The following is a 27606-nucleotide window of genomic DNA, read 5'->3' on the forward strand; positions in this document are numbered from 1 at the left end:
TGAGCTGTAGAAAAGCTGAAAGCTGTTTGGTTAAACAAGTATAAAATATACCTTTTATCTTTATCTCTCTTGAAACAACTATGGAAGAGCTTTTTATTCCACCAATTTCGAAAAGCAGAAAGCCAAAAGCCAAAAGCAGGGTCAACCCAGCTTTCAAAAATGAACTACGGAAAAGCAGCTGTTTCTGAAAAAGCGCCCTCCAAAAGCAGCCCCTTTGGTTGGGCTTTTGGCTTTTGGGGCCAAAAGCCAAAGCCAAAAGCCCAACCAAACGGGGCCTGAGTGTTGGCTATCGGCCACCGATAATGCTCTTGCCTGTTTAGAGCTTAGCGGAGTACTCCCTCCGTGGCTCCGTCCTATAAAGAATGTCATTCTCACTTTTCGATAATTCAAACATTTTAGTTTTGAGTAACTATATATAAAAAATTATAATATTTATAATGTATAATTAGTATCATTAGATAAATCATGAAATATATTTTTATAATAATTTTATTTAGCAAATGCCGTTTTCATGTATCGTTTTTTTCTAGGACGGATTGAGCAATTGCTAAGAAAGAAAGGGTTAGGCAGAGGTCTACCGGTTGCTTGTAGAGCTGATGAAAAAAAATTATGCCAAAGGGTACTAAACGCTTGTCTAGAAAAAAAAATCATTTAGGCCGGCCCAATTGAGAAGCCCAAACGCGGCTATAAATGGAGGACCAACAACGGCATCATCGGCTTCGCAAAAACCTCACCGGCTCAAATCCATCCTTTCCTTATCCCCTCCCCGTCCTCTCCCTTCCTTCCTTCGCCATGGCAACCATGTCCCTCCGCTGCCTCGCCATGGCCATGGCCGACACCGCGCTCCCGCCCGCCCACAAGCTCCTCCCCACGGTCTCCCTCCCGCTCCTGTCCTCCTCCACCCACGCCGCGCCGCTCCTCCTCCGCGCCAGCCGCCGCCTGCCGCTCGCGCCCCTCGTGGCCGCCTCCGACGCCGTCGAGGCGGGCGTCGAGTGGGCCGACGAGGAGGAGGAGGAGGCCGGAGAAGCCTTCGATGAGGAGGCTGGGGAGGTTGAGGAGGAGGTGCTCGCCTCAGGCGACGAGGGTGAGGGGGAGTACGCCGCGGTCGAGCCGCCCGAGGAGGCCAAGGTCTACGTTGGGAACCTCCCCTACGACATCGACAGCGAGGGACTCGCGCAGCTCTTCGACCAGGCCGGCGTCGTCGAGGTCGCCGAGGTGAGCCGAACGCGCATCACACATTCACACCCAAATTTCCTATTTATTGACTATGAGGTGCGACGTTCAGTTGGTTATAGTTGCTTGTTGTGCTTGGCGAAACCTAGAATCAGTATAGCCTGTGCTCATTGTGAGTATGGCTCTCCAGTTGCTTCCTGTAACTAAATACTGTTCAGTAAACGTTTGATTCTGTGTATGGACTGGTTATGACTTGTTTGCTATGTGCACAACTGTACATTCATGTTGCCTTCATAATGCGGTGTTTCCCCCAGTATGTTGCTGTCATCGTATACCCATACGTCTTAGTCTATGGTACTACTTGTCAAATGTTCCTAGAAATTGCATTATTCTTTTAGGCTACTCTTGTTTTTAAGAAAATATTCTTGGAGTCAGTGAAATTTCTTCCATTGAGGTTGTAAGCTTGATAATGTTCTGTGCAATTTTAGGTTATTTACAACAGAGAGACTGGCCAGAGCCGTGGGTTTGGCTTTGTTACCATGAGCACTATTGAGGAAGCTGACAAAGCCATTGAGATGTTCAACCGCTATGTAAGCTCATTTCTGTCCTCTCGTTTCTCTGTTCTTCTCCAAGTTAAAACAGAATTGTAATCCACTAAATCTCAAAGCTCTCATCCTCTGCATTCCTTCATGTTGTGGATTAGCATGCTGTCATTATACATGGAAATTGAATTGCCTTGAGAGGTTCAGAATTTGAGATGACCATACATCTCATCTCATGGAGAAGAGGCAGTCCTGTTAGGCTCATCTCATTTTATCCAGTGGCTTAGATCAAAGGGGCACATTTGTCTACCACTTTAAAGCATGTAGACTATAGACATCCTCATATTTGATCATCAACTGCTTAATAAAATACACCTTTAGCGCTATTTCTACACCTAGAAAAGCACATATATGTCACAAATTGTGCTGAATAGATTACTAACCAACTTATTTTTCTATAGGACATTAGCGGGAGGCTTCTGAGTGTAAACAGGGCATCTCCTAGGGGCGCTCGCATGGAGAGACCTCCAAGACAATTTGCACCTGCTTTCAGAGCTTATGTTGGCAACTTGCCATGGCAAGTCGATGACTCTAGGCTGACGCAATTGTTCAGGGAGCATGGAGAAGTTGTTAATGCTACTGTTGTCTACGATAGAGAATCTGGGCGTTCACGAGGATTCGGTTTTGTAACAATGGTGTCAAAGGAGGAACTCGATGATGCTATTTCTGCCCTGGATGGACAGGTGAGGATAGTTTCAATTCTTAGCAGTGAAATACCAGTGCACAAGGTAAACATGGAAGCACTGAACTAACGTTAATTATCTTTTAAAATTAACCATAGGAATTGGACGGCCGCCCTCTTCGAGTGAATGTTGCAGCAGAGCGACCACAGAGGGGCTTTTGATGCGGTGTACTAGAGATGGCTGCTTGTTTGTAATGAGCACGGAGACACAACGGAGGAGCAATGGTACAAATTAGCGGAAGCTGATGCTGTCACAAGTTGCTAGATCCCTCCCTTAGCTTCCTGATGTTTGGTTCTTGCCACATAGCTTTTTGATGCTTCTCTTGGCAGCTGGACTTAATGTTTTACTATTCTTGTCGACATCACGAGTTGAATTATCAAAGTAGGCTTCTATGTTCTATCCTGATATGCCTTGATCAGATTTTCATCGTGGCAAAAGATTTTCATTGTTGGTGAAACCATAGGAGCAAACCATACCCAGTGTGTAGCATTTACACTCAGCTGTCCTCGGCTGCTGTGTCTTATAGCATCAGAAATTCAGCATCATAGGAAGTGCAACAGCCTACCCTATTATCGCTCGAGTCCGGATGCATTACCAGCCAAATCGTTAAGATCACAAAAATTGAATGCCAGCTGTGGCTCTGAAGAAACAACTGCATAAGAACGCGGTGGCAACCGAACAGAAGCAAACGTTTCATGATGTGCCATCATTTACATTATTTCCAAGCCAGCGCACTACAGAGACAGTAGGGTTAATTAATATATTTACAACGGTAGCGATTCGATTGAATGCCTCACCCTGACTGGGTGAAGATAACATTTGACATGCTAGGGCAATCATCTTGCGTGCAACTGGGATTCCTTGCTAGTGAGGGGCACATATCGCACAGACGTTTCGTCTCTTATGCCGACCGTGCCATCCAACTTCTTGTCCACAACCTTCAGCTCCTGGAAGACTGTCCCGACAGGGATCACCATTCTGCCACCGGGCTTCAACTGCTCGATCAGCGCCTCTGGGATCTGCGGTGCTGCAGCTCCAACATGGATGGCGTCATAGGGTGCCAGTTCTGGCCAACCTTCCCTGCCATCTGCATCCATTTTGAACATCTGTTAGTGCATCAGGTGTTAAGGGTATATAGAACAACCAACAATGCTGAATGCACATGAGGCCAGAGTGCCAGACTAAGGAATACTAAAGCTGCTGCAAAATTCCTCATACAAGGACAAGAACCTCACAAATGGGGGAGATCCTCATGGTACGACAAGCAATATATCAAAACCTTGATAGTAGGACACATGGAAGTATTGGACAACCTCATTAGCTGAATCAGGTTCCTTTATTCAATCAATAAAAGAAAAAGGAGAAGTGCTATGGAAATGATATTTTCATCTGAAACTATAACTCAGCTCACAGCAACTAAGTTGTTATATGTACACCTAAGTCAGCATTGAACCTGTTGGAAATTTGCTGCTTCAAGTAGCACAAAACAAGCTAATATTTACCAGCAACGTGTATACTGAGGGATCCATCATTTAGATGTGGGGCTGCTGCGCTTTTCTTGATGTTTTCAATAGAAGTAGCAACCAATTCTGGGATATGTTCAACACCAACTGCTCGCCCTTCTGGTCCAACCATCAGCGCAAAGCAAGCAGTTAGGTATCCAGTGCCTGCAAAAAATATCAGAAACAAACAGACACAATGAGATTAACAACACAACAAACATAAAATATAGGGCCTGCTTGCTTCGTGGACTGGGATAACTGCCTGATGCAGGCGGCGCTCCTGGGAGTCTGATTTTGGACACCTGGGGCTAAATGGATCCGTCGCTGCCCAGTCCAGGTGCCCAAGCAAACAACCCCATAGAATCCAAGAGTATTTTCATCCACTATGAAGCTGGCAGCATCAACATTAATCACTTAGAGCTACATATCAGTTTGGAATAAATGAAAATATTATATAACCATGGATTGTATCTAAATATTCAAAGTTCAGGTAAACGGGAGGGTAATGATAAAAAATGGGGAATTCTCCTCTCATGTATGCTGACACACAGTTCTGCATCTTCCAGCTTCAAAGTGTGTGCAAGTTGTGATTTGTGAAGAACATGTAGAAAGACAACTCCCTAGAACCTTTTGGACCAGATTACTAGGGAGGAAATCAGATTTACTGATGCAAGTAACAATCTGAAACCAATAAATTACTAGTATTTTTTCTTGAAACAAGAAGCAACTAAGGTATTAAAAAACTCTCAGCTGAGGAGCCAAAATACAACTAGAATTGACTGCGTTTTCTAAAACTACTTAGTCTCGACCACAGAGTTGAGAGTCTTAACATAGCTGCCATGGAAGAAAACAAAATAATGCCTTGAGATTCGGAAGTCAGCATTAGCCAGCCATGTATAGTCGTCAAACTAGAACGAACACACAATAATTTACCTGACCCAACATCGAGAGCTCGCATTCCAGGCTGAAGGTTCTTCTCCAGGAGCTCCAGGCAAGCGGCGTGCATGTGTGGCGCCGATATTGTGGCATTGTACCCAATCGGCATGGGGCTATCATGGTACGGCGTGCCCCCAGGTGGCACGAACAATCCCCTGTCGATGGCCTCCATCACCTCCGCGACTTTGGTCGACCTGATGACCCCGTACCTCTGCAGCTGCTCAACCATGGACTTGTTCTTGTCGCTGGCCCCGCTGGACCACAGGCCGTGATGCTGCATCAGGAGGAGTAGCAGGAGGAACGAAATCAAATTGACCCTCTTGTGCATTCTCATCAATGCAATAAATGGGACGAACAAGACAGACTCTATGGTGGACAAGTGGACCGAAATCTGAAAATCATGGCTTATCAGACTCGTAAATCTTTGGAGTGTAATCCTATGTCTGTCGAACTACTTGTAATAGATACGCCGCAGAATTGTGGTCGGGTCGATTGCGGTTGGCACAGATTGGGAATGGAGCGAACACAACCACACAAGCATCTGCCCGGAAATAGAAGTACCGTCACTAAGGCCGGGTTAGGGCTTATCGGTCGCAGGGTGGAACCAAACAGGGCAATCGTTACGCAATCCAGGAAGCATGGTCGACGATTCGAAGCGATTGAGCAAAACTTACGGATTGGGCGCGGGAGCGGGAGGAGAAGCAAGAGAGGATGGAGCGGAGTACCTCCATGGTGATGGTGGCGGGGCTGGAGAGATGGCGCCTCGATTCTTCACTGGGGTTCGGGGTGAGACGCGGGACCACTTACGGCCGGCAGTTGAAGGTGGGTGGAGGCCGGAGGAATCGGCCGGAGAAGAGACGGAGGGGAAGGAAGAGGATTCGAGATTAAAGAGGGCAACGGGGCCTACACCCGATACCCTTTGATCTATCAGGGAATGGGATAGGATTATCACCCCGTTTGCATGGTCTTAAACCTGCTTTGATCTATTTTTTTTCATTTGAAATAGTATTTTCTTTTCATAAATTCATTCAGATTCATCTAGATTCCTCTAGAATTTCTCTAAGCGAACAGGGCCTATATCTTTACCCGCGGGCATCTAAATGTGCAAGAATCCATCCCCGACGGATATAGCGGGTACGCGAACGTTCTCTGTTTATCCGTCCCTGTTACCCGTTGAGGAACCCAACTATTTGAGCTATCATGCGAGTATTAGGCCCAAAGAAACTCAGCATAGGTATTTTGGCCCAAATCTGAACAATCATATATATATATATATAGTTTGTGTGTTCTAGGAATCATAGTTCAATTTTTTCTCACCATCTCCGTCAGCAGCATAAGTACGCCTGTCTCACGAGTGCTCGTGCCCCTCGCTTCCTCAGTTCGGTCTCTCTGCCACCTTTGCTCGTCCTCCTCGTAACCTCGCTTATTCTCCTCGACATCTTCGAGACTCCGACACTTATACCCGGGTAAAGAAGAAACGTCTCCGATTGCAAAACTACGACTCCAAGTGTCATTGTTTATCGGGTATGCAGTACCCGTCATCGGGTATCTGTTACCCGACCGATGCCCGACGGGTACGGGGATAGACAAGAATCTATACCCGAGACAGTTAACGGAGACGAAGACATGCTGAATTTTTCATAGCGGGAAAGAAAGTATTCCAACCATACTCGACGGGTACATCCCGTTGCCATCCTTATTCGAGATGGCGCAGCTCAGGTGGGGACGACGAACCGAACTGGATGCCGCTGCTCGGCACTTGGCACAAGCACAAGCCACCGGAATCCGGGCAGTGAAGACTCTGAAAGAACGGCCCATCCCAATTACCAGCCCAACACGGCCCATACTGAGATTTCCAAGCTTACGGCTGGGATGGTGGAAAAAAATCAGGCAGGATTTTATATGTAGTATTCGTAAAATTAATGCTTCCAAGTCTTAATAATGAGCGGATACAGTCATGTTTCAATTAATAACTAGCAAGATTGCTCGTGTATATAGCTAACCTTAGCTCCATGATGAATGTTAGAGGGGATTCAGGTGGTAGGGTGGGTAAATAAAGCCAAAAAAAAGTAGAGTTGTCAGTTGTGGTGACAGCAAACACACAATCACCAACAACTCTAACGTTTAAGTCGTAGAGACATGTTACAAGCTGATGGTAGGATTAATCCCAAGCGGGCTTGGACTCAAATGGATAACCATGGTAGTGGACTTGTTTTTTGGGTTTCACAGTCGTCTATCCCTGCTTTGAGTAAAATAGACGAACACTTTGCTTAGAGAAGCTAGAGCTTGCCAATTAATTGCCTTTTAGGTACAAAATGAATTAATTACCTTAATTTTTACATACGAAAAGGATTCAATTGACTAACAACAGGGTTCTTGAGTTCTTTGAACAGCCTTGACAGGTCTCTATAGCAAGCGCACATCAGCGCTAAAATTGAGGTAAATGTAATCCTTAGTTTCATTTCCAGAAACATATAGTTCTCTGATAATGAACTAACACAGCTTACTTCCAAAATGAGAAACGTCGCAGTTCAATATTTGAGTTGGTGAACAAACAGAAAATAAAATCAGAGATGTAATATGGCAGATGAAACATGTAATTTCATGTTTTGGACACTTGACAACTTTGACAAAGCTAGAAAGAATGAATAGGATAAGTTGATGGCCAAATGTATTCGAGAGTAAAAAAAAGTAGATGGCTAACTCGGCTCTGACAAAACAGCGGCTCTATCCTAACCATAAGGATATTGCAATCAGTGAATAATCCTACTAAGAATTTTTATGGGCAAGGGTTAGGGTATCTTGCATGTACATCATTGATCTCAACAATAATTTCCTCAGGAAGATGGACTGTAGTTGCCTGAAGAACTTCATCAAGCTGCCACAATTTAGTCGCACCAAAAACAGCCGATGCCACAAGTGGATGTCTCAAGACAAATGCTGAATGCAACAGTAAGATAGGCAAAGGATCAGCAGAAATTGGCCAGAGAATGCAGCTTTATTACATCAAGCAAAATTGTTGAGAACAACTTACCAATCGCTAAGGTCACTGGAGAAATGCCATACTTTGCAGAAATTTGTGTGTATTCCTAAAATAAAAGAGGCTGTCATGTAAGCAGTTAAAAAAGGATTTTCCACATTCACATCATATAAATCATTTGCGCACCTTCACAGCTGCTCTCACTTTGGGGCTCTGCAGTTTGTATCGGGATTCGCCTTCAGAGTATCTCCCTACAAAGGAGGAATGCCACAGTGGAACAAAAACTAAAATGAAGAGAGCATTGGAACCAGACTATAAACCTTTTAAAAATTCAGAACACAGTACCTTTGAAAAGATTCATTCTTGCGTCTGGTGGACCACAGTTATCAGATGAGTGATACTTTCCTGAAAGTATACCCATTGCCATTGGGCTGTAAGCCAGCAAGCTGATTCTGCAAATACCATAGTTCAGCAATGGAAGTTCAGAAGAAAAAGAATTGTAAAGAATGAGTGAAAACATAATACGATTTTGAAAATATCTTAATCAAGAGCAAATATGAGATGGCAATGCCTTTCTTTTTTAAAACTAAACGGATGTCAATATTTGTCAATAGTCACTAGTATAAAAAAGATAACTGAAGATAATAGTCAGTTACAGGGCTTTTGAACGTGTCAGGCAGGCTCAGGCATACCTCTCATGATGGCAGCATTCTGCCAATCCAGAATCAAAATTTCGGCAGAGCAAGTTATATGAGTTCTGTAAAAACACAGGAGAAGAAATATGGATAGTGATTACGGTACTATGAAATATGAATTAGATCAAACTGTGTGCTACTTACCTGCACTGTCAGTAGCTTTGGAAGCAGCTGAAAATCCTTACTCAACTGAAGAAACTTCATCAAACCATATGGTGTTTCATTGCTAAGGCCAGTGTACCTGATCTAACACCAGCAATTCATAAATGTGCAGCCTGAACATTTTCATTAAAAATGGAAAGTTAAAAACAGCACCTCGACGACATACCTTGCCAGCATCTATTGCTCTCCCAAGAGCCTCAAGTTGTTCTTCCATTGGAACAGACGTGTACTGGCAGTTCGGATCATACTCTGTCTCGCCAAACATTGGAACATAACTGCAAGTAGAAAAAAAAATGGTGGTTAAGACCTCAGGGTGCAGAGACATGCAATAAAATGAGAGGTAAGAACACAAGCTAAGTCAGACCGATCCGGCCAGTGTATCTGGTAGAGGTCGATGTAGTCCACACCGAGCCTGCGCAAACTGCACAAAATGAAAACGAACATGGCACACATTAGGTATGAACGAAAAGAGCCCACAACCAACTATGCAACAACAATTTTATTTGAAATCGTCATTCGGGGTGACTATTTATGCAGTTTGTATTGCAAATTTAGAGTGAGCCTGCCCTAGAGCAGAAGCGACAAGATTTCGAACTAAATAATCAGTTCCTGAAGACACAACCAAACTAGCTACATCTGAGCACAAGAACAATGTGAAGTTTTGCAGAGCGAACACAGAACAAAAAAGTCTACCAATTGACCACCTGCCATCGATTGCCTCTGCGATGTTCCGCGAATCGAGAGATGTAGGCCCACCACGAATCCACGTCATCTGGCCAGAAGGCCCGGCAACCTGTCCTCCCAGCACAGCATCATCACCAAACAAAGCACCAAGTTTGAGTTCACCGCTGGTGTCACATTACGTAACCGAAGTACTGGTAGAAGGGAAAGGGCAGGATCGTTGCACACCTTGGTTGCGACGACGACGCTATCCCGTGGGACCCGGCGGGCCCGCAACCAGCGGCCGAGGAGCTCCTCGCTCCGCCCGCGCGTCTCACTGCGCTGTGGGACCGGGTACCTGACAAGTAAACAGGTTTGCAGATGTGCAAACAGGCCGTCTCCACTCTCAAACCGAGGCGTTTTTCTCGGAAAAAATAGAAGGAAATCGAGAGGGGGGTGAAGGAGCAGGTGAGCCTACATCTCGGCGGAGTCGAAGAAGTTGACGCCGGCATCGTAGGCGGCGTCGAGGAGGCGCAGCGAGCACGCCGCCCCGCTCTGCTCTCCCATCGTCATCGTCCCTGCAAGAATTACTCACACGCACAAGCAGGAGTCATTCAGGCACAGTCCACCAGAGAGGGAGAGAGGGAGAGAGGGAGTTTGTGCTCGAACCGAAGCAGAGGCGGGAGACGGGCCGCAGGTCAGGAGCAAGGTGGAAGGTGGGCATGGCCATTCCTGTTTCCTCTGATGCTCTGCTCGGAGGAGGAAGATGCTAGTGCGCCTGGCTAGGCCGCCAGGGCATCATCCATCCTATCCGTCCCTCTTCTCCCCTGCCAAGATTCATGTAGATCTGTCTGTGCTTTAAGATTCGCATACAGCTCTACCTTACGACTTCACGGATTGGGTTGGGTGCGGGTGCGGGCGCGGGAGAAGCAAGAGAGGATGGAGCAGCGGAGTACCTCCATTCCATGGCGACGGCTGCCTCGAACCTTTGGGGTTGGGGGTCGTTGGACCGTTTGACGAGGCCCGAGGGGAGAGGGCGAGTCCGCTTGCTGCCGCCGCCGCACTGGAGACTGCCCGGTGGAGACTGGACTAGACCCTTTTTTTTTAGCACAGACAGACTACTGGAGAGAGATGCGGAGGATGGCGCACATGGGGATGCAGGCTCCCTGGAGGATGGATCGGCCCAGCCCAAGGAGGGGCCCGTTTATACTTTTTATGGTGGCCCATGATGTTAGTAGTCGCAAAAAAAATTTATTTTTTAGTGAAGCAATCATATTTTTTATACTCTCCTACTACAATATATAATACTCCCTCCGTTCCATAATATAAGCTATATAGATTTTTAAAGAAAATTCTAAAATATAGGTATGTATCAGCTCCCACGCCGATTAGTTTGAAAACCTTCCCACCGTACATAGCACATGCCCCAACCAATCCCTTAGATTTAGGAAGCAATCTGATTAGGAGAGAGAAGATGGCCTGATTTTTCTTTTTTCCTCGGTCTCACATCCTTCCCTAAGCCATACGTTAATATTGGTGCTAAAAACTATATGGCTTATATTAAGGAACGGAAGGAGTAGCAAACAACATGTTCGCTTGGTCGTAAACGATCGTGTATTATAAGCCAGAACAATATTTTTTCTCACACCAAACCAGCCAGCAGTAATAATCCACGATCGTTTCAGCCAAAACGAACAGGCTGAAAGTTGATGCTTCAAAGTCTTGATAAATGCATACATTGTCTGATAGTCATATAAATAGATCAATCAATATTACAATAGCTGAACGAAATGAAAGCTGCTGATAGATCAACTCTCGACTGGTATTACATGGATGCACGGTGTATATGATGCGCGTGTGTACGTCATTCAGACGTTCACAGTCCGCGATGTTCCTGTCCGATCCGAGCATACATCGATACTGTAGCGTAGTGATTACTTTTAAGTTGTTTAATTAATAAGCGCTAGCTGTACTGTGCCTGTGCGCATGCAATTCAGAGCTCGTCGTGGCTGTCGCCGTCCTCGTCGCCGACGGCGGCGCGGACCTTGGGGTTGGGCGAGGTCTTGACGGGGTAGGACGCCTCCATGGCGATGCCGCAGTGTCCCTCCTTGGCGGCCACGTCGCGCGCCATGCGGATGTACCCCTTCTCCCCCCACTCGGGGCCCCACGAGTTCTTCACCACCCAGTACTTGGTCCCGTCCGCGGTCACGCCGTACCCGACCGCCGTGACGCCGTGGTCCAGCTCCGTCCCGCACCTTCCGGAGAACACCCCCTCCGAGTAGAACTGGAAGTGCGAGCCGCTTGCCTCGATGGCCACCGACACGGGCTGGTGCGCCACCGCCTTCTTGAGCGCCGACTCGTCGTTGGCCGGCACGTCCTCGTACCCGTCGATGGTGACGACCGGCGCCGGCGACTTCTTGCACGACGCCTGCCGCGCCTTGTACGGGTACGCGTCCTCCGCCGCCACCCCGCCGTGCTTGGCGATGTACTGGAACGCGTAGTCCATGAGCCCGCCGCCGCACCCGGCGTTCGCCTTGGTGTCGCAGTCCACCAGCTGCTGCTCCGACAGCGACGTCAGGTTCTTGGTCTTGATCGCGTTGATGCCCTCCACGGCGGCGATCGTCGAGAACGCCCAGCAGCTACCTGCGATTGCATTGGCAATTTGGCATTGGCATTGGCATGCATTACGATTGCTAGCTTTGTTGACAACGACATCTATACACACATACCGCACTGGCCCTGGTCCTTGACGTCGGTGACGGCGCCCTTCTGCCTCCAGTCGACGGAGGTGGGCAGGTCGCGCGCGCCGGCGTACATGAACGACGCACCTCCCTGCCTGTCGCCACGGAACATGCGGTGGTGCGCGACCCTGGACCCCGCGTAGTGGCGGCGGAACTCGTCGGCGGTCATGTCGCCGAAGCGGTTGAGGCGGAGCTTGTACGGCTCGTCCCGCTGGTTGAAGTCGTGGATGAGGCGCACGTTCTCCTTGAAGACGTTGAAGCGGCGCGCCTTGTCGCCCAGGTCCCGCGCCACCGCGTGGCGGCACCGCCAGCGCTCGTACAGTGCCCACAACGCCTCCTCCGACGCCAGGTCCTCCGCCCCGAACTCGACCGCGGCCGCCGGCGCCGGCGCCGCGGCCAGCAGCGCGAGCGCCGCCGCCAGCATCAGGACGGCCGCGAGCGCCACCGCTCTCGCCATCTGCGTGCCTGGCTCACAACGTACACTGCTAGCTCGAATGGAACAGTACTAAGCTAAGCTGCTGATGCTACGACCGATGGCTGGCTGGCTGGCTGTCTTTGTGTTTGTGACGAGGTGTGGTAGCCATGGGGATGAGGAGGTCCTTATATAGTAGCGAGATGGAGATGCTTTGCTGCTTGGAACGAGGGATCAACGCAAGGAAGAGGATGACGTTGCTTGCGGGCAACAGCTTTGCCTTGGTTAAGTAATTATTATGGACAACGTACACATGAGAGTACGTACATGAGTACACAACCGTACCAGGAATGCAGGCGGCCAACCGTAAGGAACTGCAGTCAATTGCGTTCTAATAGTGCAGGTACCGTCCATCCATGGGTACACCTATAAATGTCCATTCGGGCCGCCCGGCCCGGCCCGGCACGGTAGAGCACGACGGGCCGCCGGGCTGTGCCTCCCCAGTCCACCGTGCCTGGCCGACGGCCTAGGCATGGGCCGTCGGGCCACTTTCCGTGCCGGCCCGGCCCAGAAAGCATAGCCTTTTTAGCAGGCCAGGCCGGCCCGAGGCCCGCATCAGCAGGGGAAGGGAGAGAGGACGGAGGACGAGGTCGAGGCGTTGTCCTGCGGCCGTGGTGGCGCTTGAGGCGACGACGTAGAGGAGGACGCGGAAACGGTGATGGCGTCGAGGCATGTGACCGCGTGGAGGAGGTCGGGGAGGCGATGCAGAGGCGCGATGACGAGGCGATGCAGAGGCACCGGGCACGGTCGGCGGCGGCCTCAGATTGACCGCGTGCTCCAGCGGCGGCAGCAGCCTCAGATCGGCCGCTTGAGGCTGCCGCGCTCAAGGTCGGCGCCTGCGCCGCGGCCGCGTGGGGAGGCGAGGAGGAGGTAGCTGCCGGGGCTGGGAGCGGTGGAGCTCCGGATCTCGGGGGCAGGGAGGGAGGTCGTCATACCCGCGCCGGATCTGAGCGGAGGAGGCACGGCAAGGGAGCCCGCCGTACGCCGAGGGAGAGGGTGGGAGGGAGCCTGCCGTGCACCGAGGATGAGGGAGAGAGGGAGGCCACCGGATCTAAGCCGAGGGAGGGAGGGAGAGGGAGAGAGATCCGCACGGGGAGGGAGAGATGGAGGAAGGGGGAGGGAGGGAGGGCGCCGCCTGGCCTCACCGGCATCGAGGGAGGAGGCCACGTCTGTGGTGCTCTGACTCGACGGTGGGGCAAGGAAGGTGGTGGAGGAGGCGGCGACACGAGCCAGCACGGAGGAAGACGAACGACGACGGCGTCGGCTCGGGCAAGACCTCACGACGGCTCGAGGAGACGAGGAGCGGCGAGGCTCTCGACGGCGACGACGTTCCTCGGGGAAGGGGAGGGGCGGCCGTCGCGAGGCGCGACGCGAGGGAAGAGAGGGGGCGCCCGCGAGGGAAGGGGAGGGGGCCGGGCCGGGCGGCAGTCGCGAGGCGCGTGCGCTTATATATTATGAGGAGGGGGAGGCGGGGACGGTGGGCCGGCCGCGCTAGGCCTTGGGGAGGGGAGGATGAGTGAGGAGGGGGAGGGGGGAGGCCAGGCCGCTGCCGGGCCGACCGACTCAGGCCAGGCCATGCCGTGCCAGCCCACGGGCCTGAGCAGCGGCCCAGGCACGGCCTACTCCCTCGGGTCGGGCCAGGCCGGGCCCGCACGTCACCGGGCTGGGCCGTGCTCGTGTCGGACTAAAAAAATGGGCTTCGTGACGTGCCGTTGTGCTTCGAGCTGCATGGACATTTATAGGTACACCGTACACATCCGTATTTACTCCATCAGCAGTGTTGGCAATACAGACAGTAGTAGTTGATGCTGATTGGGTGTGCGGTGCCAGCAAGATTGGACGGCGGGAGATTAAACGCATGGCCGAGACAATGTCATCAGAGGGGATTAGCGTGGCGTTCACGCCACGGCCATGTACAAAACCGGGTTCTATCGGTTCGTTTGTGGGCCGCACCATCGTTTCTGCCGCGCCGAACCACCACCGTCGACCGTCGTCGTCTATCACGAGCCAATAATTGCAGTGCTCAACAGCCATTTCACTATTTCAGGCAGGCAGTGATCTGGCCTCAGCTGGTCATCTCATCTCATCGCTGCACCGGCCGAATTGGAATTATTGGTCTTCATGCGGCATTGCCGCAGATAGACGTATAGATGTATGGTCATCAAGGGCTCAACCCCCCGGCCAGGATTGTAGCAGCAGAGCAAGGAAACTGCCGTGCATAACATGTATTTGCTTGCCGCACCGCAACACCAGCAACTGAGCGCGGTGATGCCATGCCAGTTGCCAGGGCGCGCGGCGCCGCAGCCGCAGCAGTTGCACAGGCCCTGCTGGTCTTCCGTCGTCAGGCGGTTGCGACTGATCTCATGACGCGTCGTCCTGCATCTTGTCAACAAGCAACAGCAAGCGAGTTGGCCTTCCCTACCTTATTATTACTATTACTTCGCTAGCTAATTAATCAAAAAAAAAAAACTCCTATCCACTGCTCAGAGCGGGTGGTGGGATTAGGATAGATGGCGACCAGGAGGAGAGGACGATCCATCGATTAACTAGCTAGTAGCGCCAGGCTTTACCCATGAATGAAATGGACCGCATTAAACAGAGCTATACTAGCTAGGCAGATGTCGCATGCACCTGATAATTAAATTCATCAAATTCCAGCAGTTTCATTTCAGTCGACGGTTGCAGCATATACCTATAAAACATAGAGTTCACATTCGGAGCTATGTTCTCATAAGAACGCACTCCTTCCGTACTTAAAAAAAAATGAGGTCGTTTTAGACAGGATTTAGCAACATTGATGCTCGTATCATCCTTTTTTTTTGCAACATATGTAACATAAGAGGACAATATCGCAACATATGTAGTATACTAGCCTGTTCGCTTGAACTTTTTATCAGCCATATTATAATGTTTTTCTCTCATAACAAAACATCATCAGTCGACTTATTAGCTGCAGAAACCATCAGCCAAATAGGACATAGGAGAATGCATGCATCAAATCAGATCTCGAAATCAAATTTTTTTTCGCAAACATGTGTCGGAGCACAAGTTTTCATTAAGAGGCATTTGAAAGCATCTAGGCCTCTAGTTTGGTTTTAGTGATTAATGACGACACAAGATTACTATGACTAACGTGTGTTTTGCAAAGGAAATTTGAGTTAAGTCATGGTAATGGAAATTAATTGGGCAATCATGGTTGTCATGCCCCTATCGATGGAAATCGTTTCGATTTTCAAAGGATGGACGTCAAGGTTAAGGACGGGCTAGTTCTAAGTGTCGTTTGGTGTTAGAGAGACACTTAGAGTAGTTTAAAACTTTATTTTTCCTTTGGTCGTACTATTAAGAGGGTATGGACTAGTAGCTTGACCTAGATGAGTCTAATGGATTAGGTGTGGTGCACACGTGTCAAACTTAGCACTAGGTAGCTCAGGAATAACCCTAAGATCGATAGAAGTTAACTTCATTCTCGAAGGATTTTGAATTGGAAGTGAATGGAGGGTCAAATGACTGACCAGACATTAGTTTTGTTGTGACTGGACACATCGTGAAGAGTCCGGTTAGTTCATTTGATCAGCAACTACAGTAATGTCCTTACCGGACGCTAAACAGTACATGACTGGACGCTAAGGTGCCAGCGTCCGATCAACATCAGAGAGCATCCATATGGGCATTTTGCTGACCGGATGCGTCCGGTGGGTGATGACTGGACGCAAGTCAGAGTCCGGTCAGAGCTAACGGCTCTCTCTGACATAGTGACGTGTACTACTGATCGGAGCGTCCGGTTACCCCGAAACTTGCTGAGTTGGCCTTCAACCATTATATTTTAAATGAGGAGGTATACATACTTATCCCACTCATTTATGGGAGGTCTCTTGCCTAATTGTTCAGCTGTGAAACATCTTTGGAGTGCAAGGGAGAGCAAGAGCCTAGTGTGGTGATTGAGAGTTGATAATCCAAGATTAAGAACATCACTAGTGCATAGGAAGTAGCAAGTGTGCATCCACCTTTTTCATTAGGCTTGTCTTGGTCAAGTGAGAGTTTGTGCTTGTTACTGTTGGTGATCGCCATCACCTTGACGGCTCGATGGTGGTTGGGAGCTTGGTGATCATTTGGCGGGGCTTGTGAATGACCCAAGTCATATTGTGAGTGATTGTGGATGATTCATCGTGGCGGAGCACTTGATCCTTGCGTGAATCAAGCTACACCCTTACGCGAGTGCCCTAACGAGGACTAGTAGGGAGTGACAACTCTCCAATACCTCAAAAAAACATCACCGTGTTCATTCTTCTCTCTTTATTTTGAGCATTTACATCTGAAGAATTCATTTCATGTCTTTACATTTCTAGAATAGTAGGATTAGAATTTAGGGTGCAAAACTTTTGTACGACAGAACAATAGAAGCACATTTTAAACACAATGGGTGAGAATTAACACAATTCACCCCCTCTTGGGCATCCTGATCCTTCCAGCCTTATTTAAATCCAGGGTGTAAAGTTTTGAATGTTACATCGGATGTCACATAAAGGTATCATATGGGGTGTTCAGATACTAATAAAAAAACAAATTACAGAATCCGTCGGTAATCCGCGAGATGAATTTATTAAACCTAATTAATTCATCATTAGCATATGTGTTACTGTAGCACCACATTGTCAAATTATTGACTAATTAGGCTTAAAAAATTCGTCTCACAAATTAAACATGAACTGTGTAATTAGTTATTTTTTAGTCTATATTTAATACTTCATGCATGTGTCCAAATATTCGATAGGATAGGGAGTAAACTTTAAAGGAACTAAACATGGCCTGAATCCCTTTGTTTGGAAGAATTAAAATCTACTTAATAAATTAAGCTATTTGACTTTGAATTTGACATTCCATCACTTTCTAAAGTTCACATATAATTCTATCTCAATTCATAAGGTAGGAGATAAAAATTAATTCTATAGATCATAATTCTGTATTTCTACTTTGTAACTTATAACACGCTCTTTAACTCGATCCCCTACAATAGAAATACAACACATAAGTATTTCACCCGTATAGCCAACAATAATATACAAATATACACCCCGTTCGGCTGGTCATGTCCCAGTTTGTTTCAGCTTATTCTCCCCCACAGAACACTATTGAATCATCCAGAACCATCCAAAATTCACTGTTCAGTCCACCAGCCGAACCTGCTCATAATCGATATACAACTATATTAGCTTAATTAATAGGTGTCTAAATTATAATTATTAAAATAAATTTAATTCCAATGATCTAAATAGGGCCTAAGAGGAAATCTCGAAATCAATCAAGTCAAATTAAATGTGAGGTGCGTGCAGCGTGCTAAATAATATAAGGGGTGGGTGATCGATTACATTATTCCGCGAGACGAATTCCTCAAGCAATTGCAATACAATGCCCGCCCAAGTTGATGCCCGGAAGCCTCCATCAGCTCGATGGCTCGATCGAGTGAGCACCTGTATCTGCATCGCTGTCACTCGGTGTTCGGTTCTTCCAGGCTCCGGAATCCGGATGATGTGCTTGCTTTTGCATTTTTGCTTCACCGGATACGGCCCCCCGCCACATAGCCTAGCCTACCTTTCGGTTTTTCACTTTTCCCCACAGTGAAATCAGGCAGGATGGAAGGGGGAAACTGCAGCAGGTCCGCCGGAGGACAGTGCAAAAACGTCCCGCGCGGTCCAAGTCTCCGGTCGTCGTCCACAGCAGACAGTGGTAGCAGAAAAAAAAAAAAAGGAAAAACGCCAGCGGCTTCAGGTTCTGCGGGCTGTAATAACGGTAGAAAACCAGCTTTCTGTCGGTATACATGGCATGGCCAAGACCCAAGGACAAGGAGCCACACACTGTTGCTTCCTGTCCCGTGACGCGACCGGTGATCCACGACGCGATCCTGCACCCAGAAGCTAGGGTGGTGTTTCGTGCAGAGGTTGAGAGGTATGACGATAGATGTCGCGTCGAGTGTTGCATGGGTGTTTGACACTAATAAAAAAAATAAATTACAGAATATACGGGACGAATTTATTAAGCCTAATTAATTCGTCATTAGTATATGTTTACTGTACCACCACATTAGCCTCGTTCGCTTCGCTGAAAAAACAAGCCGAAACACTGTTCCGGTTGGTTTGCCACGAGAGAATAACACTGTTCCCGCTGAAAAAGCAAGCTGAAAAATACGGATTATAAGACAAGCGAACAGGACCATTGTCAAATTATGGACTAATTAGACTTGAAATAGTCTCAATCTGTGTATTTAGTTTCGTAATTAATCTATAGTTAATACTATATACATATGTCAAACATTCGATAGGACGACGACAAAAGTTATAAGTATCTTTGTTCTCTTCAGGCAAGATATATGCATGTGTTGGTGCTGCTCATCGCTGATGCTGCCTGCCTATGCCTATCGTTTAGTACGGGCGTGTTTGGTTGCCCGCATAAGGGCAAACCAGGCTCTCCGGATGCAGCCTACTCATGTTTGGTTCCCTGGCCACCCTTCCGACCCAGGCTCCGCTCGTGCAAAAGCCCTCTCTGGCCTGGTTCGCGAGGAACGCCCAAATCGGTCGTTTTTCTTCAGCCTGGCTCGCTCCGTGCTCCCGCGAGCTCGCGCGCCTGGCGATTCCGTGCGCGGGGAGATGGCGCGAAGATCCTAGGGTTACCTCCCCCGTTCCCGCCATTCACCGCCTATATATCTTCCCTCCCGCCGCCTCCCTCTCTTCTTCTTCTTGTCGCTCCCCGTCTACGCCGCCGGTAAGCTCCACCTCCTCTTCCTCCTCCCCCCGGTGTTCTTGATGGATTCGTGGCCTCCTAATGCCTACCCTCTATCTCGATTTGTTGCAAGTGTCGTGGATTTGCGTCCTCTCGAAGCAAGTGAGTTTTTCCCCTTCTCTTTCTCTATTTTTCTGTGCGATTTGAAACCCTAGGTCACCATTGTTTGTTGATCTCGCTGCAGGCACACCAGATCTGATTTCTTGGCTGTTATTGCGGTATGGATCCTTGTTCTTAGGTCTCATTTTGTTTTCTTGTTTTTTTCAAGTAAAAATCCTATTTTGTGTATGCTAATCCTCTTTTCTTTGCTTGTGTGCTTGCAGATCTGAACTCCCTCACCTGCTGGGTTGGGCTTTTGCTGGTGCTGCTGCTTGTTGATGTGGGTATTTTGTATATCTACTCCCCCTCTAGCCTCCCCCCTAATCTGTATCGTACGATAGTGAGTCCTGCGTTCTTGGATTCGGATGCATATCCTACTTTGTGAGATTATGAGCAAGTATATGAAGTTGCCATTTTGTCTGAGCTATTATCCAAGTCTATGATGATTATTTTTGTCCTGAGCTATTGCCTTAGTCTATGATGATGCCTTTTTTCTGAGCTATTGCCCTAGTCTGTGATGATGAAAGTCTTATTTTTATCATGTTCTAGTATATGATGAATCCTTTTTCTAAGCTTTTATCCAAGTCCATGATGATGACATTGTCATTCTGAGCATTTATCCTTAAATTCCATTCATTTTTTCTAGATGGACTTGGATGAGAAGAGACGCATTCTTTTTGCTCGTGCTGCTGCTCTTATCACTGCTATGTATGCCCTGCTGTTTGCTAGACTTAGAATGCTTTAGAGTCAGCGGCCTCAGATCAGTTATGGTCCAATGAGCATTAGGGATGAGGAGCGCCAAAGGAACTTGAACTTAATTTACAACTACAATGATATAGAGTGTGTGAACATGCTTAGAATGAGAAGGGCACCCTTTTTTAGTTTGTGCAACTTGCTTAGGGAGAAGAAGCTACTTGCTGACAACATAAATTCTTGTGTTGAAGAGCAAGTTATAATGTTTCTCCATATTGTTGGTCATAACCAACGATTTAGAGTTGTAAAGCAAAACTAGAGAAGGTCTATAGAGACAGTCCACCGCCATTTTAAAGATGTGTTGTATGCTATTGGTGAGCTTAGACAAGAGATGATTAGACCTCCAAGCAATGAGACACCAGTAAAGATTAGCAATAGCCATAGATGGTATCCTTACTTTAAGGTAAAAAACCTGTCATATAGCTGCTAGGATATTGTTGCATTAGCTCATGTCAATTTACTATGTAATTTTGGATGCCATGTAGGACTGCATTGGGGCCATTGATGGGACTCATGTATTTGCCAAAGTTTCAGCCAAGATGCAAGCTGCATTTAGGGGTAGAAAGAATGCCCCACACAAAATGTGCTAGCAGTAGTTAGCTTTGACTTGAAATTTACCTGTGCTGGCTGGTTGGGAGGGATCAGCTCATGATGTCACAATTCTTGCTGATGCATTACAGAGAGAGGATGGGTTGAGGGTTCCACCAGGTAATTAAATCAACTGTGATAATAAGAAGCAAATGTAACTGCAAAATGATGAATCTAATTGAACTCCACATTTGTTTTAGGCAAATTCTTCTTAGTAGATGTTGGATATGCTTGTCGGCCTGGATTTCTTCCTCCTTATCGAGGTTGTAGGTACCATCTTAAAGAATATGGGAATAGAAACTACCCAACCAACCCAAAAGAGTTGTATAATTTGAGGCACTCTAGTTTGAGAGTAACTGTATAAAGGGCATTTGGGGCTCTGAAGAACCGTTTTCGCATCATTGACACCAACAAACCATTCCATCGCTTGAGGACACAAATCAAGCTTGTGCTTGCATGTTGTATAATGCATAACTGGATCCTTAGTTTTGGGGTTGATGAGGTTATTCTAGAAGAGTTCTCTTGGGTACCAAATGACACAAACAGTCAGCCCCATCCTACTCATATGGATGACAATGCTGCATGGGCACTTCAAAGGGATGAATGGGCTAATCACATGTGGGCTAATAGGGATCTTTCTAGAATCTAGAGTTCTATTATGTATCATTAAGTTGCCTGTAATTCATTTTATTCATGGACAAATGCTGTTTTTTTTCCTGTGATTCTACACTTGATCTGAGACTTTGGGCAATAGCAATGATGTTTTTTTCTATGATACTACACTTGATCTGAGACTTTGGGCAATAGCAATGATATTTTTTTTCTGTGATACTACACTTGATCTGAGACTTTGGGCAATAGCAATGATGTTTTTTTTTCTGTAATACTACACTTGATCTGAGACTTTAGGCAATAGCAATGATGTTTTTTTCTTGACATAATACACTTGTGCTAAGGCTCTGGGCATGTGCAATGATGTTTTTTTTTCTATGATACTACACTTGATTTGAGGCTTTGGGCATGTGCAATGATGTTTTTTTCTTGACATAATACACCTGTGCTGAGGCTTTGGGCATGTGCAATGACGTTTTTTTTCTGTGATACTACACTTGATCTGAGGCTTTGGGCATGTGCAATGATGTTTTTTTCTGTGATACAAAACACCTGTGCTGAGGCTCTGGGCATGTGCAATGATGAATTAGGCTATGGCTGAGGAGATGATGCCTGTTGATGAGCTTGTGTTCCCTGAACTGGATGGTGGTCTTTTGGCTGGTGACAATGTGGTTGCTGGGGCTAATGTGACTGGTTTCATACCAGCATTACAGGAACCTGCTCAGCAGAGGACCTCTCTGAGGTGGACTGAGCCCATGTCTACCTTTGTGCTGAAGCAGATGTGCCAGCTCATTACCACTGGAGTGAGGACTGATAAGGGCTTCAAAGAAGTGCACCTGAACAAGGTGGCAAAGGTCCTGCAAGAGTTCTATGGTCATGAAGTTAGTGGTACCCAGGTGTACAACCACCTGAGGAAGTGGAGGCAGAGGTGGGTGAAACTGTCCAAGCTGAGGGACCTTAGTGGAGCTCAGTGGGATGAGGACAACTGCATGATTGTTCTTGAGGAGGAACACTACAATGGTCATACCAAGGCGAGCAAGAACCTATGATACTACAACTTGATTTGTTAGATGACTCTTTGAAACATTTTGTCATTATGGCTAACAAGGGACAGTTCATTATGCAGGACCACCCCAATGATGCTCCACTGCTCAACAAGCCCATACAACACTACAAGCAGATGATGGTCATCTTTGCCAATGGTCAGGCAACAGGCAAGTGGGCTATGGGCTCCAATGAGCCACTTGGCACACCATCTGACTGTGCTGAGAGCTCACTGAAGATTGAGATCTTGAATAGTGGCAAGACTGTGACTCCTGAGGATACCAAGAGTGAGGGAGGAGTTGGTAACAAGAGGAAGAGATCCATGCTGATAGAAGAGGATGTTGTTCTGTTCACTGGCATGGCAGAGGCAGTGAAGGATGTTGCTGATGCTATTAGGTCGACCAAGGTTGAGGATTCCCACCCTGAGCTGTATGGTGCTGTTATGTTTGTGCCAGGCTTCACTGAAGAAGCACTGATGTCTGCTTATGGCCATCTGCTGGACAACAAGGCCTTGGGTTCAGCTTTTGTCAAGATGTCTGACTCCCACCGTGAGATGTGGCTAAGGACCTACTTGGCCAAGCACTACTACATGTGAAGGCTTCACAGCTTGGGGTTGATCCTTTTGTGCAGTGCCTCTTTTGTGCATACCTAACTACAGCTGGTGGATGTGTAGTGGGTTGACCTTCTCTTTTGTGCAGTTGATCTGATCCTGCATAGCTTACTTACTAACACTAACATATAGTTAGTGTCTTAGATAACCCTGCACCTACAACCTAGATCAACCTAGTGGTGGCAATCTGACCATGAGTCCATTGCCAATGATGTGAACCTTGTGGTTCTGAACTTGATATGGGCACCAACCTGTGCCTGTGATTTGTACAATTTCATTCTGAGCACTTGCCTTATTGCCTGTGATGTTTGTTTTCTTATATCTGAGCACATGTCCATTGCCTGTGATGTTTGTTTTCTTATACCTGAGCCTGCATTCTTTACCTAGCTGGTGCATCTCTTTTTGCCTGTGTTGACATTGATGTGAACTTGATGATCTGAGAACTAATCTGATCTTGTTTGCCAATGATGTGACCATTTCAATATGAGCTTTTGTCTAATGCCAATGATGACGTTTTTTAAAACTAAGCACATGCCTTGTGCCAATGATGAGGTTTTTTTATATATACTGAGCACATGCCTTATGCCAATGATGTTTTGGTTTATTATACTAAGCACATGCCTTATGTCATTGATGAACTTTATTTTTTTGTTTGTCATTCCATGGTCTAAAAGCTGAAGAAAAAATGAAGCCGATGGCATGTTCGTAGTGGAGCATGTGGTATGCATTGCAAAGAAGGAAGGTCACAACTGAGAGGATATTATAATTTTAGTGGAGGGTGTAATAATATTAGTCCGGGCTGTAGTAATTTTAATTTAGCTTTCCAAAATGATGTAATATTCATTGCAAACAAAGTGTTGTAGCAAACTTTGGACTTGCTGGTGGTAACCTTACCACTAAAACAAAGTGGTAACTCCACCAGCTTCTATGCAGGCAACCAAACATGGTTCCTGCATCCTCTTAATTTGAATCCGATGCAGGTTCAGAGAACCAAACACCGGCTGCATGTGACCAGGCTGCTGGGAGCCAGCCAACCAAACAACCACCCCTTGCATGCACTCAGCCTAGCCAAAGGGGGCCTGGCTAGCTGATGCGAGCTAGGCTGGGCTGGGAAGTGAACCAAACACGCCCTACAGGTCTACAGGATACCTGATATCTCGTGGGTCGTGGCCTTGCGTTATGTTGATATAGCTAGTGTTTCATCATGTTAAGCGATCCACGACCTAACTAAACACATGGGGGGTGATCGGCATCGCCATTCAGCAGCAAGCCACACAACTTAATCGTCATGTTCGACCGAGCTTATTCAGAACTGCTTTTCAACTATAAAATGGTATTTTTCTCTCATAATATTTCAGCATAAACCAAATTTCGACACCATCGAGCCGGATGAATGATGCATGCAAATAAGCAATGCAGCACATACAGCCTATGCATCTTTTGGGAAGCTAGCGAGCACCACAGTACGGCACCACAAATCTCTGGCGCTCTGGCTTAGACAGGATCCATGATGGCATGAGCATGAACCAGGATTCCAATCAAGAGCCCTTTTGGCTGGGCTCTGCTCCGGCTATGCCAGGAGCCGCACCAAACACTAGTGAATATTTCGCCAAAAAAAACACTAGTGAATAAAACAGCTTCGTCAACAGACAACAGTAGACAGTGGTAGCAGCAAAAAGGAAAAACGCCAGCGGCTTTAGATTCTGCGGGCTGTAACGCCAGCAAACCGTAGCTTTTTTTTTTGACAAAAAGGGTTGGATTTTTTTATATAAGCATAACGATTACATCCTTCCCCTTACAAAAGAACCCCTGAAAGAAACCAAAATTACATTTGAGCTCCCCTGAGGTCCTCCATGCCTTCTTCCTTGTCTCCGGTGGAACCCGCCGCATGAAGCTGGAAGCCGGTCCCTCGGACGAAGCAGCGACAAATTTTTGAAGCTCCTTAATCAGTAGCACATCGACACAAGTGATGCACCATTGACCCATTGAACGCCCCAGCACCGCATCGCGGTCAATGGCCATAGCTTCGACTTTGAACAGAAGACCCGACGCCAGCAGCTTCGATGGCCAACTCCATCCAAAAAGCGAAGAAGAACCCAAAAGGGGAAAAGAAAACCAGCAACCCAACTGAAGGTTGTGGTATTGAAGATTCCAACCCACACACATGAGCAAGAAGATAATAAACCTCCATAACGCATCACCGTTGAAACCTTCAGCCCCGCCAAAGTCGCCGCCGATGGTGGATGCGCCATAGAGGGAGATAGAACTGGTGGTTGTCATACTAACCTAACCACCGGGAAATCTAAACCTACCCAACTGCAAGCTATACTAGTAAGTAGTATAAACACCAGCACCGAAATCACCAAATCCCTCGCCCTCCAGCGCCGGAAAGGCCGCCGGAGGCAAGGAATCTGGCGAAATTGGCGCCAGGAGGAAGATCGCCTCTTTTTCGCTCAGGAACTGTAGCAAGGGGGACGAGAGGACGAGAGACTTCTGCAAACCGTAGCTTTCTGTCGAGATACTTGGCCATAGCCAAGGCCCAAGAAGGAGGATTGGAGGAGCCACACACTGTTGCTTCCTGTCCCGTGACGCGACCGGTGATCCGCTCGACGCAGTCCTGCACGCTGAACCGTGAAAGCAGGATCACACAGCCACACGTACTCTCTCCGTCCCAAAAATAAATGACGTTTTTAACTTTCAAACATTTTATTTGGCCGTTCGTCTTATTTAAAAATAAACATTATCTATTTTGTTATGACTTATTTTATCATTAGGAATATTTTAATAATAATTTATTTATTTTATAATTACACAAATTTTTTTTGAATAAGACGAATAGTCAAAGTTAAAAATAAGTATCTCTGTTCTCTGCAGCTAAGATATATGCATGTGTTGGTGTTGCTCATTGGTCATTGCTGCCTGCCTATGCCTGTCGTTCAGTACAGGTCTACAGGATATCTGATATTTCGTGGCCTTGTTGCGTTATGTTGATAGCTAGTGTTTGATCACGTTAAGCGATCCACAACCACAACCCAACTAAACAAATGGGGCCGACCGATCGTCGTTGGCATGCAACAAGGCACACAACACAAGGCAATTACAGCCTATGCAGCACATACAGCCTATGCACCTTTTGGGAAGATAGCAAACACTACCAATGGCGAAACCAGCAAAATGATACAGGGGCCAGCCAAGCCAACAAATATGGATATCTATCCTTTTCGCTTGGGCTACTTTCAGCCATGAAACAATATTTTTCTCTCATAATATTTTAGCATAAGCATCAGCATATACCAAATTTCAGCATAAGCGAACAGGCTGAACATGACCACATTTTGTCATTTTGGTGTGTGTGACCAGAAAAAAATACTGAGTACTACTGAACCGTGTTCGGTATCACTCGGTACTACACACAGGATCGCAAAATACTGAATAATACTAAAACGTGAGTACTGAACGATACTTAATTCTGTTCAGTATAAAGTTTGGTGTAGAATAGTATTCTACACCTAGGATATAAAATAGCGTGTGTATACATACATAGTACATACATACACACATATATATATAATAATAATGATATTCATATAATCATTTTTTTCTATGCCAACACACAAAAGTGAAAGGCGAAGAGTAAGGACAAGTTAATTAACTTTTTTTTTTGAAACGCAATCGGTAGGAGAGCGTTCAGGAGCTTGCGGCCATAGAACGTGCCGAGACAAGTTAATTAACCTAGAAAATATAAGGAATATTAAATTAGCATATAGTACTACTTTGATTTGCTTGTGCGTCTAGCTCGCCGCACCGCATGTGGCTGCTCCTGAGCCGCAGATAGGGCTGGATACCAAGTCTAAGTCTGCTCGGCTCAGCTCTGTTAGCTCGAGCTGACTCGTTGAGTTAATGAGACAGTTTAGTTTGGCTCATTAATATTACGAGTAAAAGGGATAGTTTTGTTTAGCTTGTTATCGAGCTCGAGCTGGTTTATTTAGCTCACGAGCTACTAAAAAAATAGAACACATATATTTATAATATTTATGCAAAAGTATCAACCATGCAACATACTGGTCCATCCATGGTCATGTAGTTCCAGCATACTAACTAGTTGCTTGCCACCACAAACTTAGGAAAGTCCACAGATTCAATGTCAGCATCATCGTCTTCTCTTCGAAAAACAATACATAAAATCAACATTTAAGTACCACAATAATTATAAAATTAAAATTCATATGAAACAGCTGAAAATAAGGATTACATACCAATAGAATAGGTGTACACTTCTAGGTCAGCATCATCATCTTCTAGATTCATGGTCGTGGGCTGATAGGCCTCGGCTCGTGAACTGCTCGCGAGTTGGCTCGAGCTGGCTCGAGCTGGCTCGTTAAAATAGCGAGCTAGACTTCCAGCTTAACTCGTGAAAAAAGTTAAAACGAGCCGAGTCGAGCGAGTTGGCGAGCCACGAGTATTTTGTCCAACCCTAGCCGCAGACTACCTCTGCTCGGCTGCCCTTGCGCCTACAGGCC

The 27606-nt window shown here is 46.9% G+C and overlaps 5 protein-coding genes across 8 annotated transcripts; 2 read left to right on the forward strand and 3 right to left on the reverse strand.

The window, feature by feature from the left end:
* The first annotated feature begins 706 nt into the window (after positions 1-706).
* LOC136498990 (28 kDa ribonucleoprotein, chloroplastic-like) lies at positions 707-2865 on the forward strand. Its single transcript, XM_066494687.1, has 4 exons — positions 707-1215; positions 1662-1763; positions 2177-2458; positions 2557-2865. Exons 1-4 carry the CDS (start codon positions 793-795, stop codon positions 2617-2619), a joined length of 870 nt encoding a protein of 289 aa, XP_066350784.1. The 5' UTR covers positions 707-792; the 3' UTR covers positions 2620-2865.
* A 265-nt stretch (positions 2866-3130) lies between these two features.
* Positions 3131-5812, reverse strand: LOC136498992 (protein-L-isoaspartate O-methyltransferase 1-like). 2 transcript variants are annotated; one of them, XM_066494689.1, is made up of 4 exons: positions 5622-5812; positions 4894-5170; positions 3961-4125; positions 3131-3545 (listed from the first exon to the last, which is right to left on the reverse strand). In XM_066494689.1, exons 1-4 carry the CDS (start codon positions 5625-5627, stop codon positions 3295-3297), a joined length of 699 nt encoding a protein of 232 aa, XP_066350786.1. In that variant the 5' UTR covers positions 5628-5812; the 3' UTR covers positions 3131-3294. The 2 variants fall into 2 exon arrangements, with proteins under 2 accessions (XP_066350786.1, XP_066350785.1); XM_066494688.1 differs by having other exon boundaries at positions 5571-5812.
* A 1746-nt stretch (positions 5813-7558) lies between these two features.
* Positions 7559-10528, reverse strand: LOC136498989 (uncharacterized). Of its 3 annotated transcripts, none has more exons than XM_066494685.1 (13): positions 10350-10522; positions 10063-10220; positions 9872-9971; positions 9643-9751; positions 9438-9526; positions 9098-9154; positions 8900-9008; positions 8716-8817; positions 8569-8633; positions 8222-8328; positions 8063-8127; positions 7931-7985; positions 7559-7836 (listed from the first exon to the last, which is right to left on the reverse strand). In XM_066494685.1, exons 2-13 carry the CDS (start codon positions 10121-10123, stop codon positions 7676-7678), a joined length of 1080 nt encoding a protein of 359 aa, XP_066350782.1. In that variant the 5' UTR covers positions 10124-10220; positions 10350-10522; the 3' UTR covers positions 7559-7675. The 3 variants fall into 3 exon arrangements, with proteins under 3 accessions (XP_066350782.1, XP_066350781.1, XP_066350783.1); XM_066494684.1 differs by having other exon boundaries at positions 10063-10240; XM_066494686.1 differs by lacking the exon at positions 7559-7836 and having other exon boundaries at positions 7935-8000; positions 10063-10240; positions 10350-10528.
* Positions 10529-11115: 587 nt separating this feature from the next.
* Positions 11116-12692, reverse strand: LOC136500848 (thiol protease SEN102-like). Its single transcript, XM_066496302.1, has 2 exons — positions 12123-12692; positions 11116-12036 (listed from the first exon to the last, which is right to left on the reverse strand). Exons 1-2 carry the CDS (start codon positions 12589-12591, stop codon positions 11387-11389), a joined length of 1119 nt encoding a protein of 372 aa, XP_066352399.1. The 5' UTR covers positions 12592-12692; the 3' UTR covers positions 11116-11386.
* Positions 12693-22025: 9333 nt separating this feature from the next.
* LOC136500030 (uncharacterized) lies at positions 22026-23071 on the forward strand. The gene is made up of 2 exons (XM_066495472.1): positions 22026-22463; positions 22559-23071. Exons 1-2 carry the CDS (start codon positions 22026-22028, stop codon positions 23069-23071), a joined length of 951 nt encoding a protein of 316 aa, XP_066351569.1.
* Positions 23072-27606: the final 4535 nt, after the last annotated feature.

Source organism: Miscanthus floridulus, chromosome 13 (assembly GCF_019320115.1).
Source record: "Miscanthus floridulus cultivar M001 chromosome 13, ASM1932011v1, whole genome shotgun sequence".
Classification (NCBI taxonomy): Eukaryota; Viridiplantae; Streptophyta; class Magnoliopsida; order Poales; family Poaceae; genus Miscanthus; species Miscanthus floridulus.

Coding starts and splice junctions, on each gene's coding strand:
- LOC136500848 (XM_066496302.1), bottom strand. CDS start 12,591: ATGGCGAGAGCGGTGGCGCTCGCGGCCGTCCTGATGCTGGCGGCGGCG. Junction 12,037..12,122: donor CAAGGACCAGGGCCAGTGCG/GTATGTGTGTAT, acceptor ATGCAATCGCAG/GTAGCTGCTGGGCGTTCTCG.
- LOC136498992 (XM_066494688.1), bottom strand. CDS start 5,627: ATGGAGGTACTCCGCTCCATCCTCTCTTGCTTCTCCTCCCGCTCCCGC. Junction 4,126..4,893: donor AGCTCTCGATGTTGGGTCAG/GTAAATTATTGT, acceptor TATTTTTTGCAG/GCACTGGATACCTAACTGCT. Junction 3,546..3,960: donor CCTCAGTATACACGTTGCTG/GTAAATATTAGC, acceptor AAATGGATGCAG/ATGGCAGGGAAGGTTGGCCA.
- LOC136498989 (XM_066494685.1), bottom strand. CDS start 10,123: ATGGCCATGCCCACCTTCCACCTTGCTCCTGACCTGCGGCCCGTCTCC. Junction 9,972..10,062: donor CGTCTCCCGCCTCTGCTTCG/GTTCGAGCACAA, acceptor TAATTCTTGCAG/GGACGATGACGATGGGAGAG. Junction 8,128..8,221: donor AAGAATGAATCTTTTCAAAG/GTACTGTGTTCT, acceptor CCTCCTTTGTAG/GGAGATACTCTGAAGGCGAA.
- LOC136498990 (XM_066494687.1), top strand. CDS start 793: ATGGCAACCATGTCCCTCCGCTGCCTCGCCATGGCCATGGCCGACACC. Junction 1,764..2,176: donor TTGAGATGTTCAACCGCTAT/GTAAGCTCATTT, acceptor ATTTTTCTATAG/GACATTAGCGGGAGGCTTCT. Junction 2,459..2,556: donor TTTCTGCCCTGGATGGACAG/GTGAGGATAGTT, acceptor AATTAACCATAG/GAATTGGACGGCCGCCCTCT.
- LOC136500030 (XM_066495472.1), top strand. CDS start 22,026: ATGGCTGAGGAGATGATGCCTGTTGATGAGCTTGTGTTCCCTGAACTG. Junction 22,464..22,558: donor ACTACAATGGTCATACCAAG/GCGAGCAAGAAC, acceptor TTCATTATGCAG/GACCACCCCAATGATGCTCC.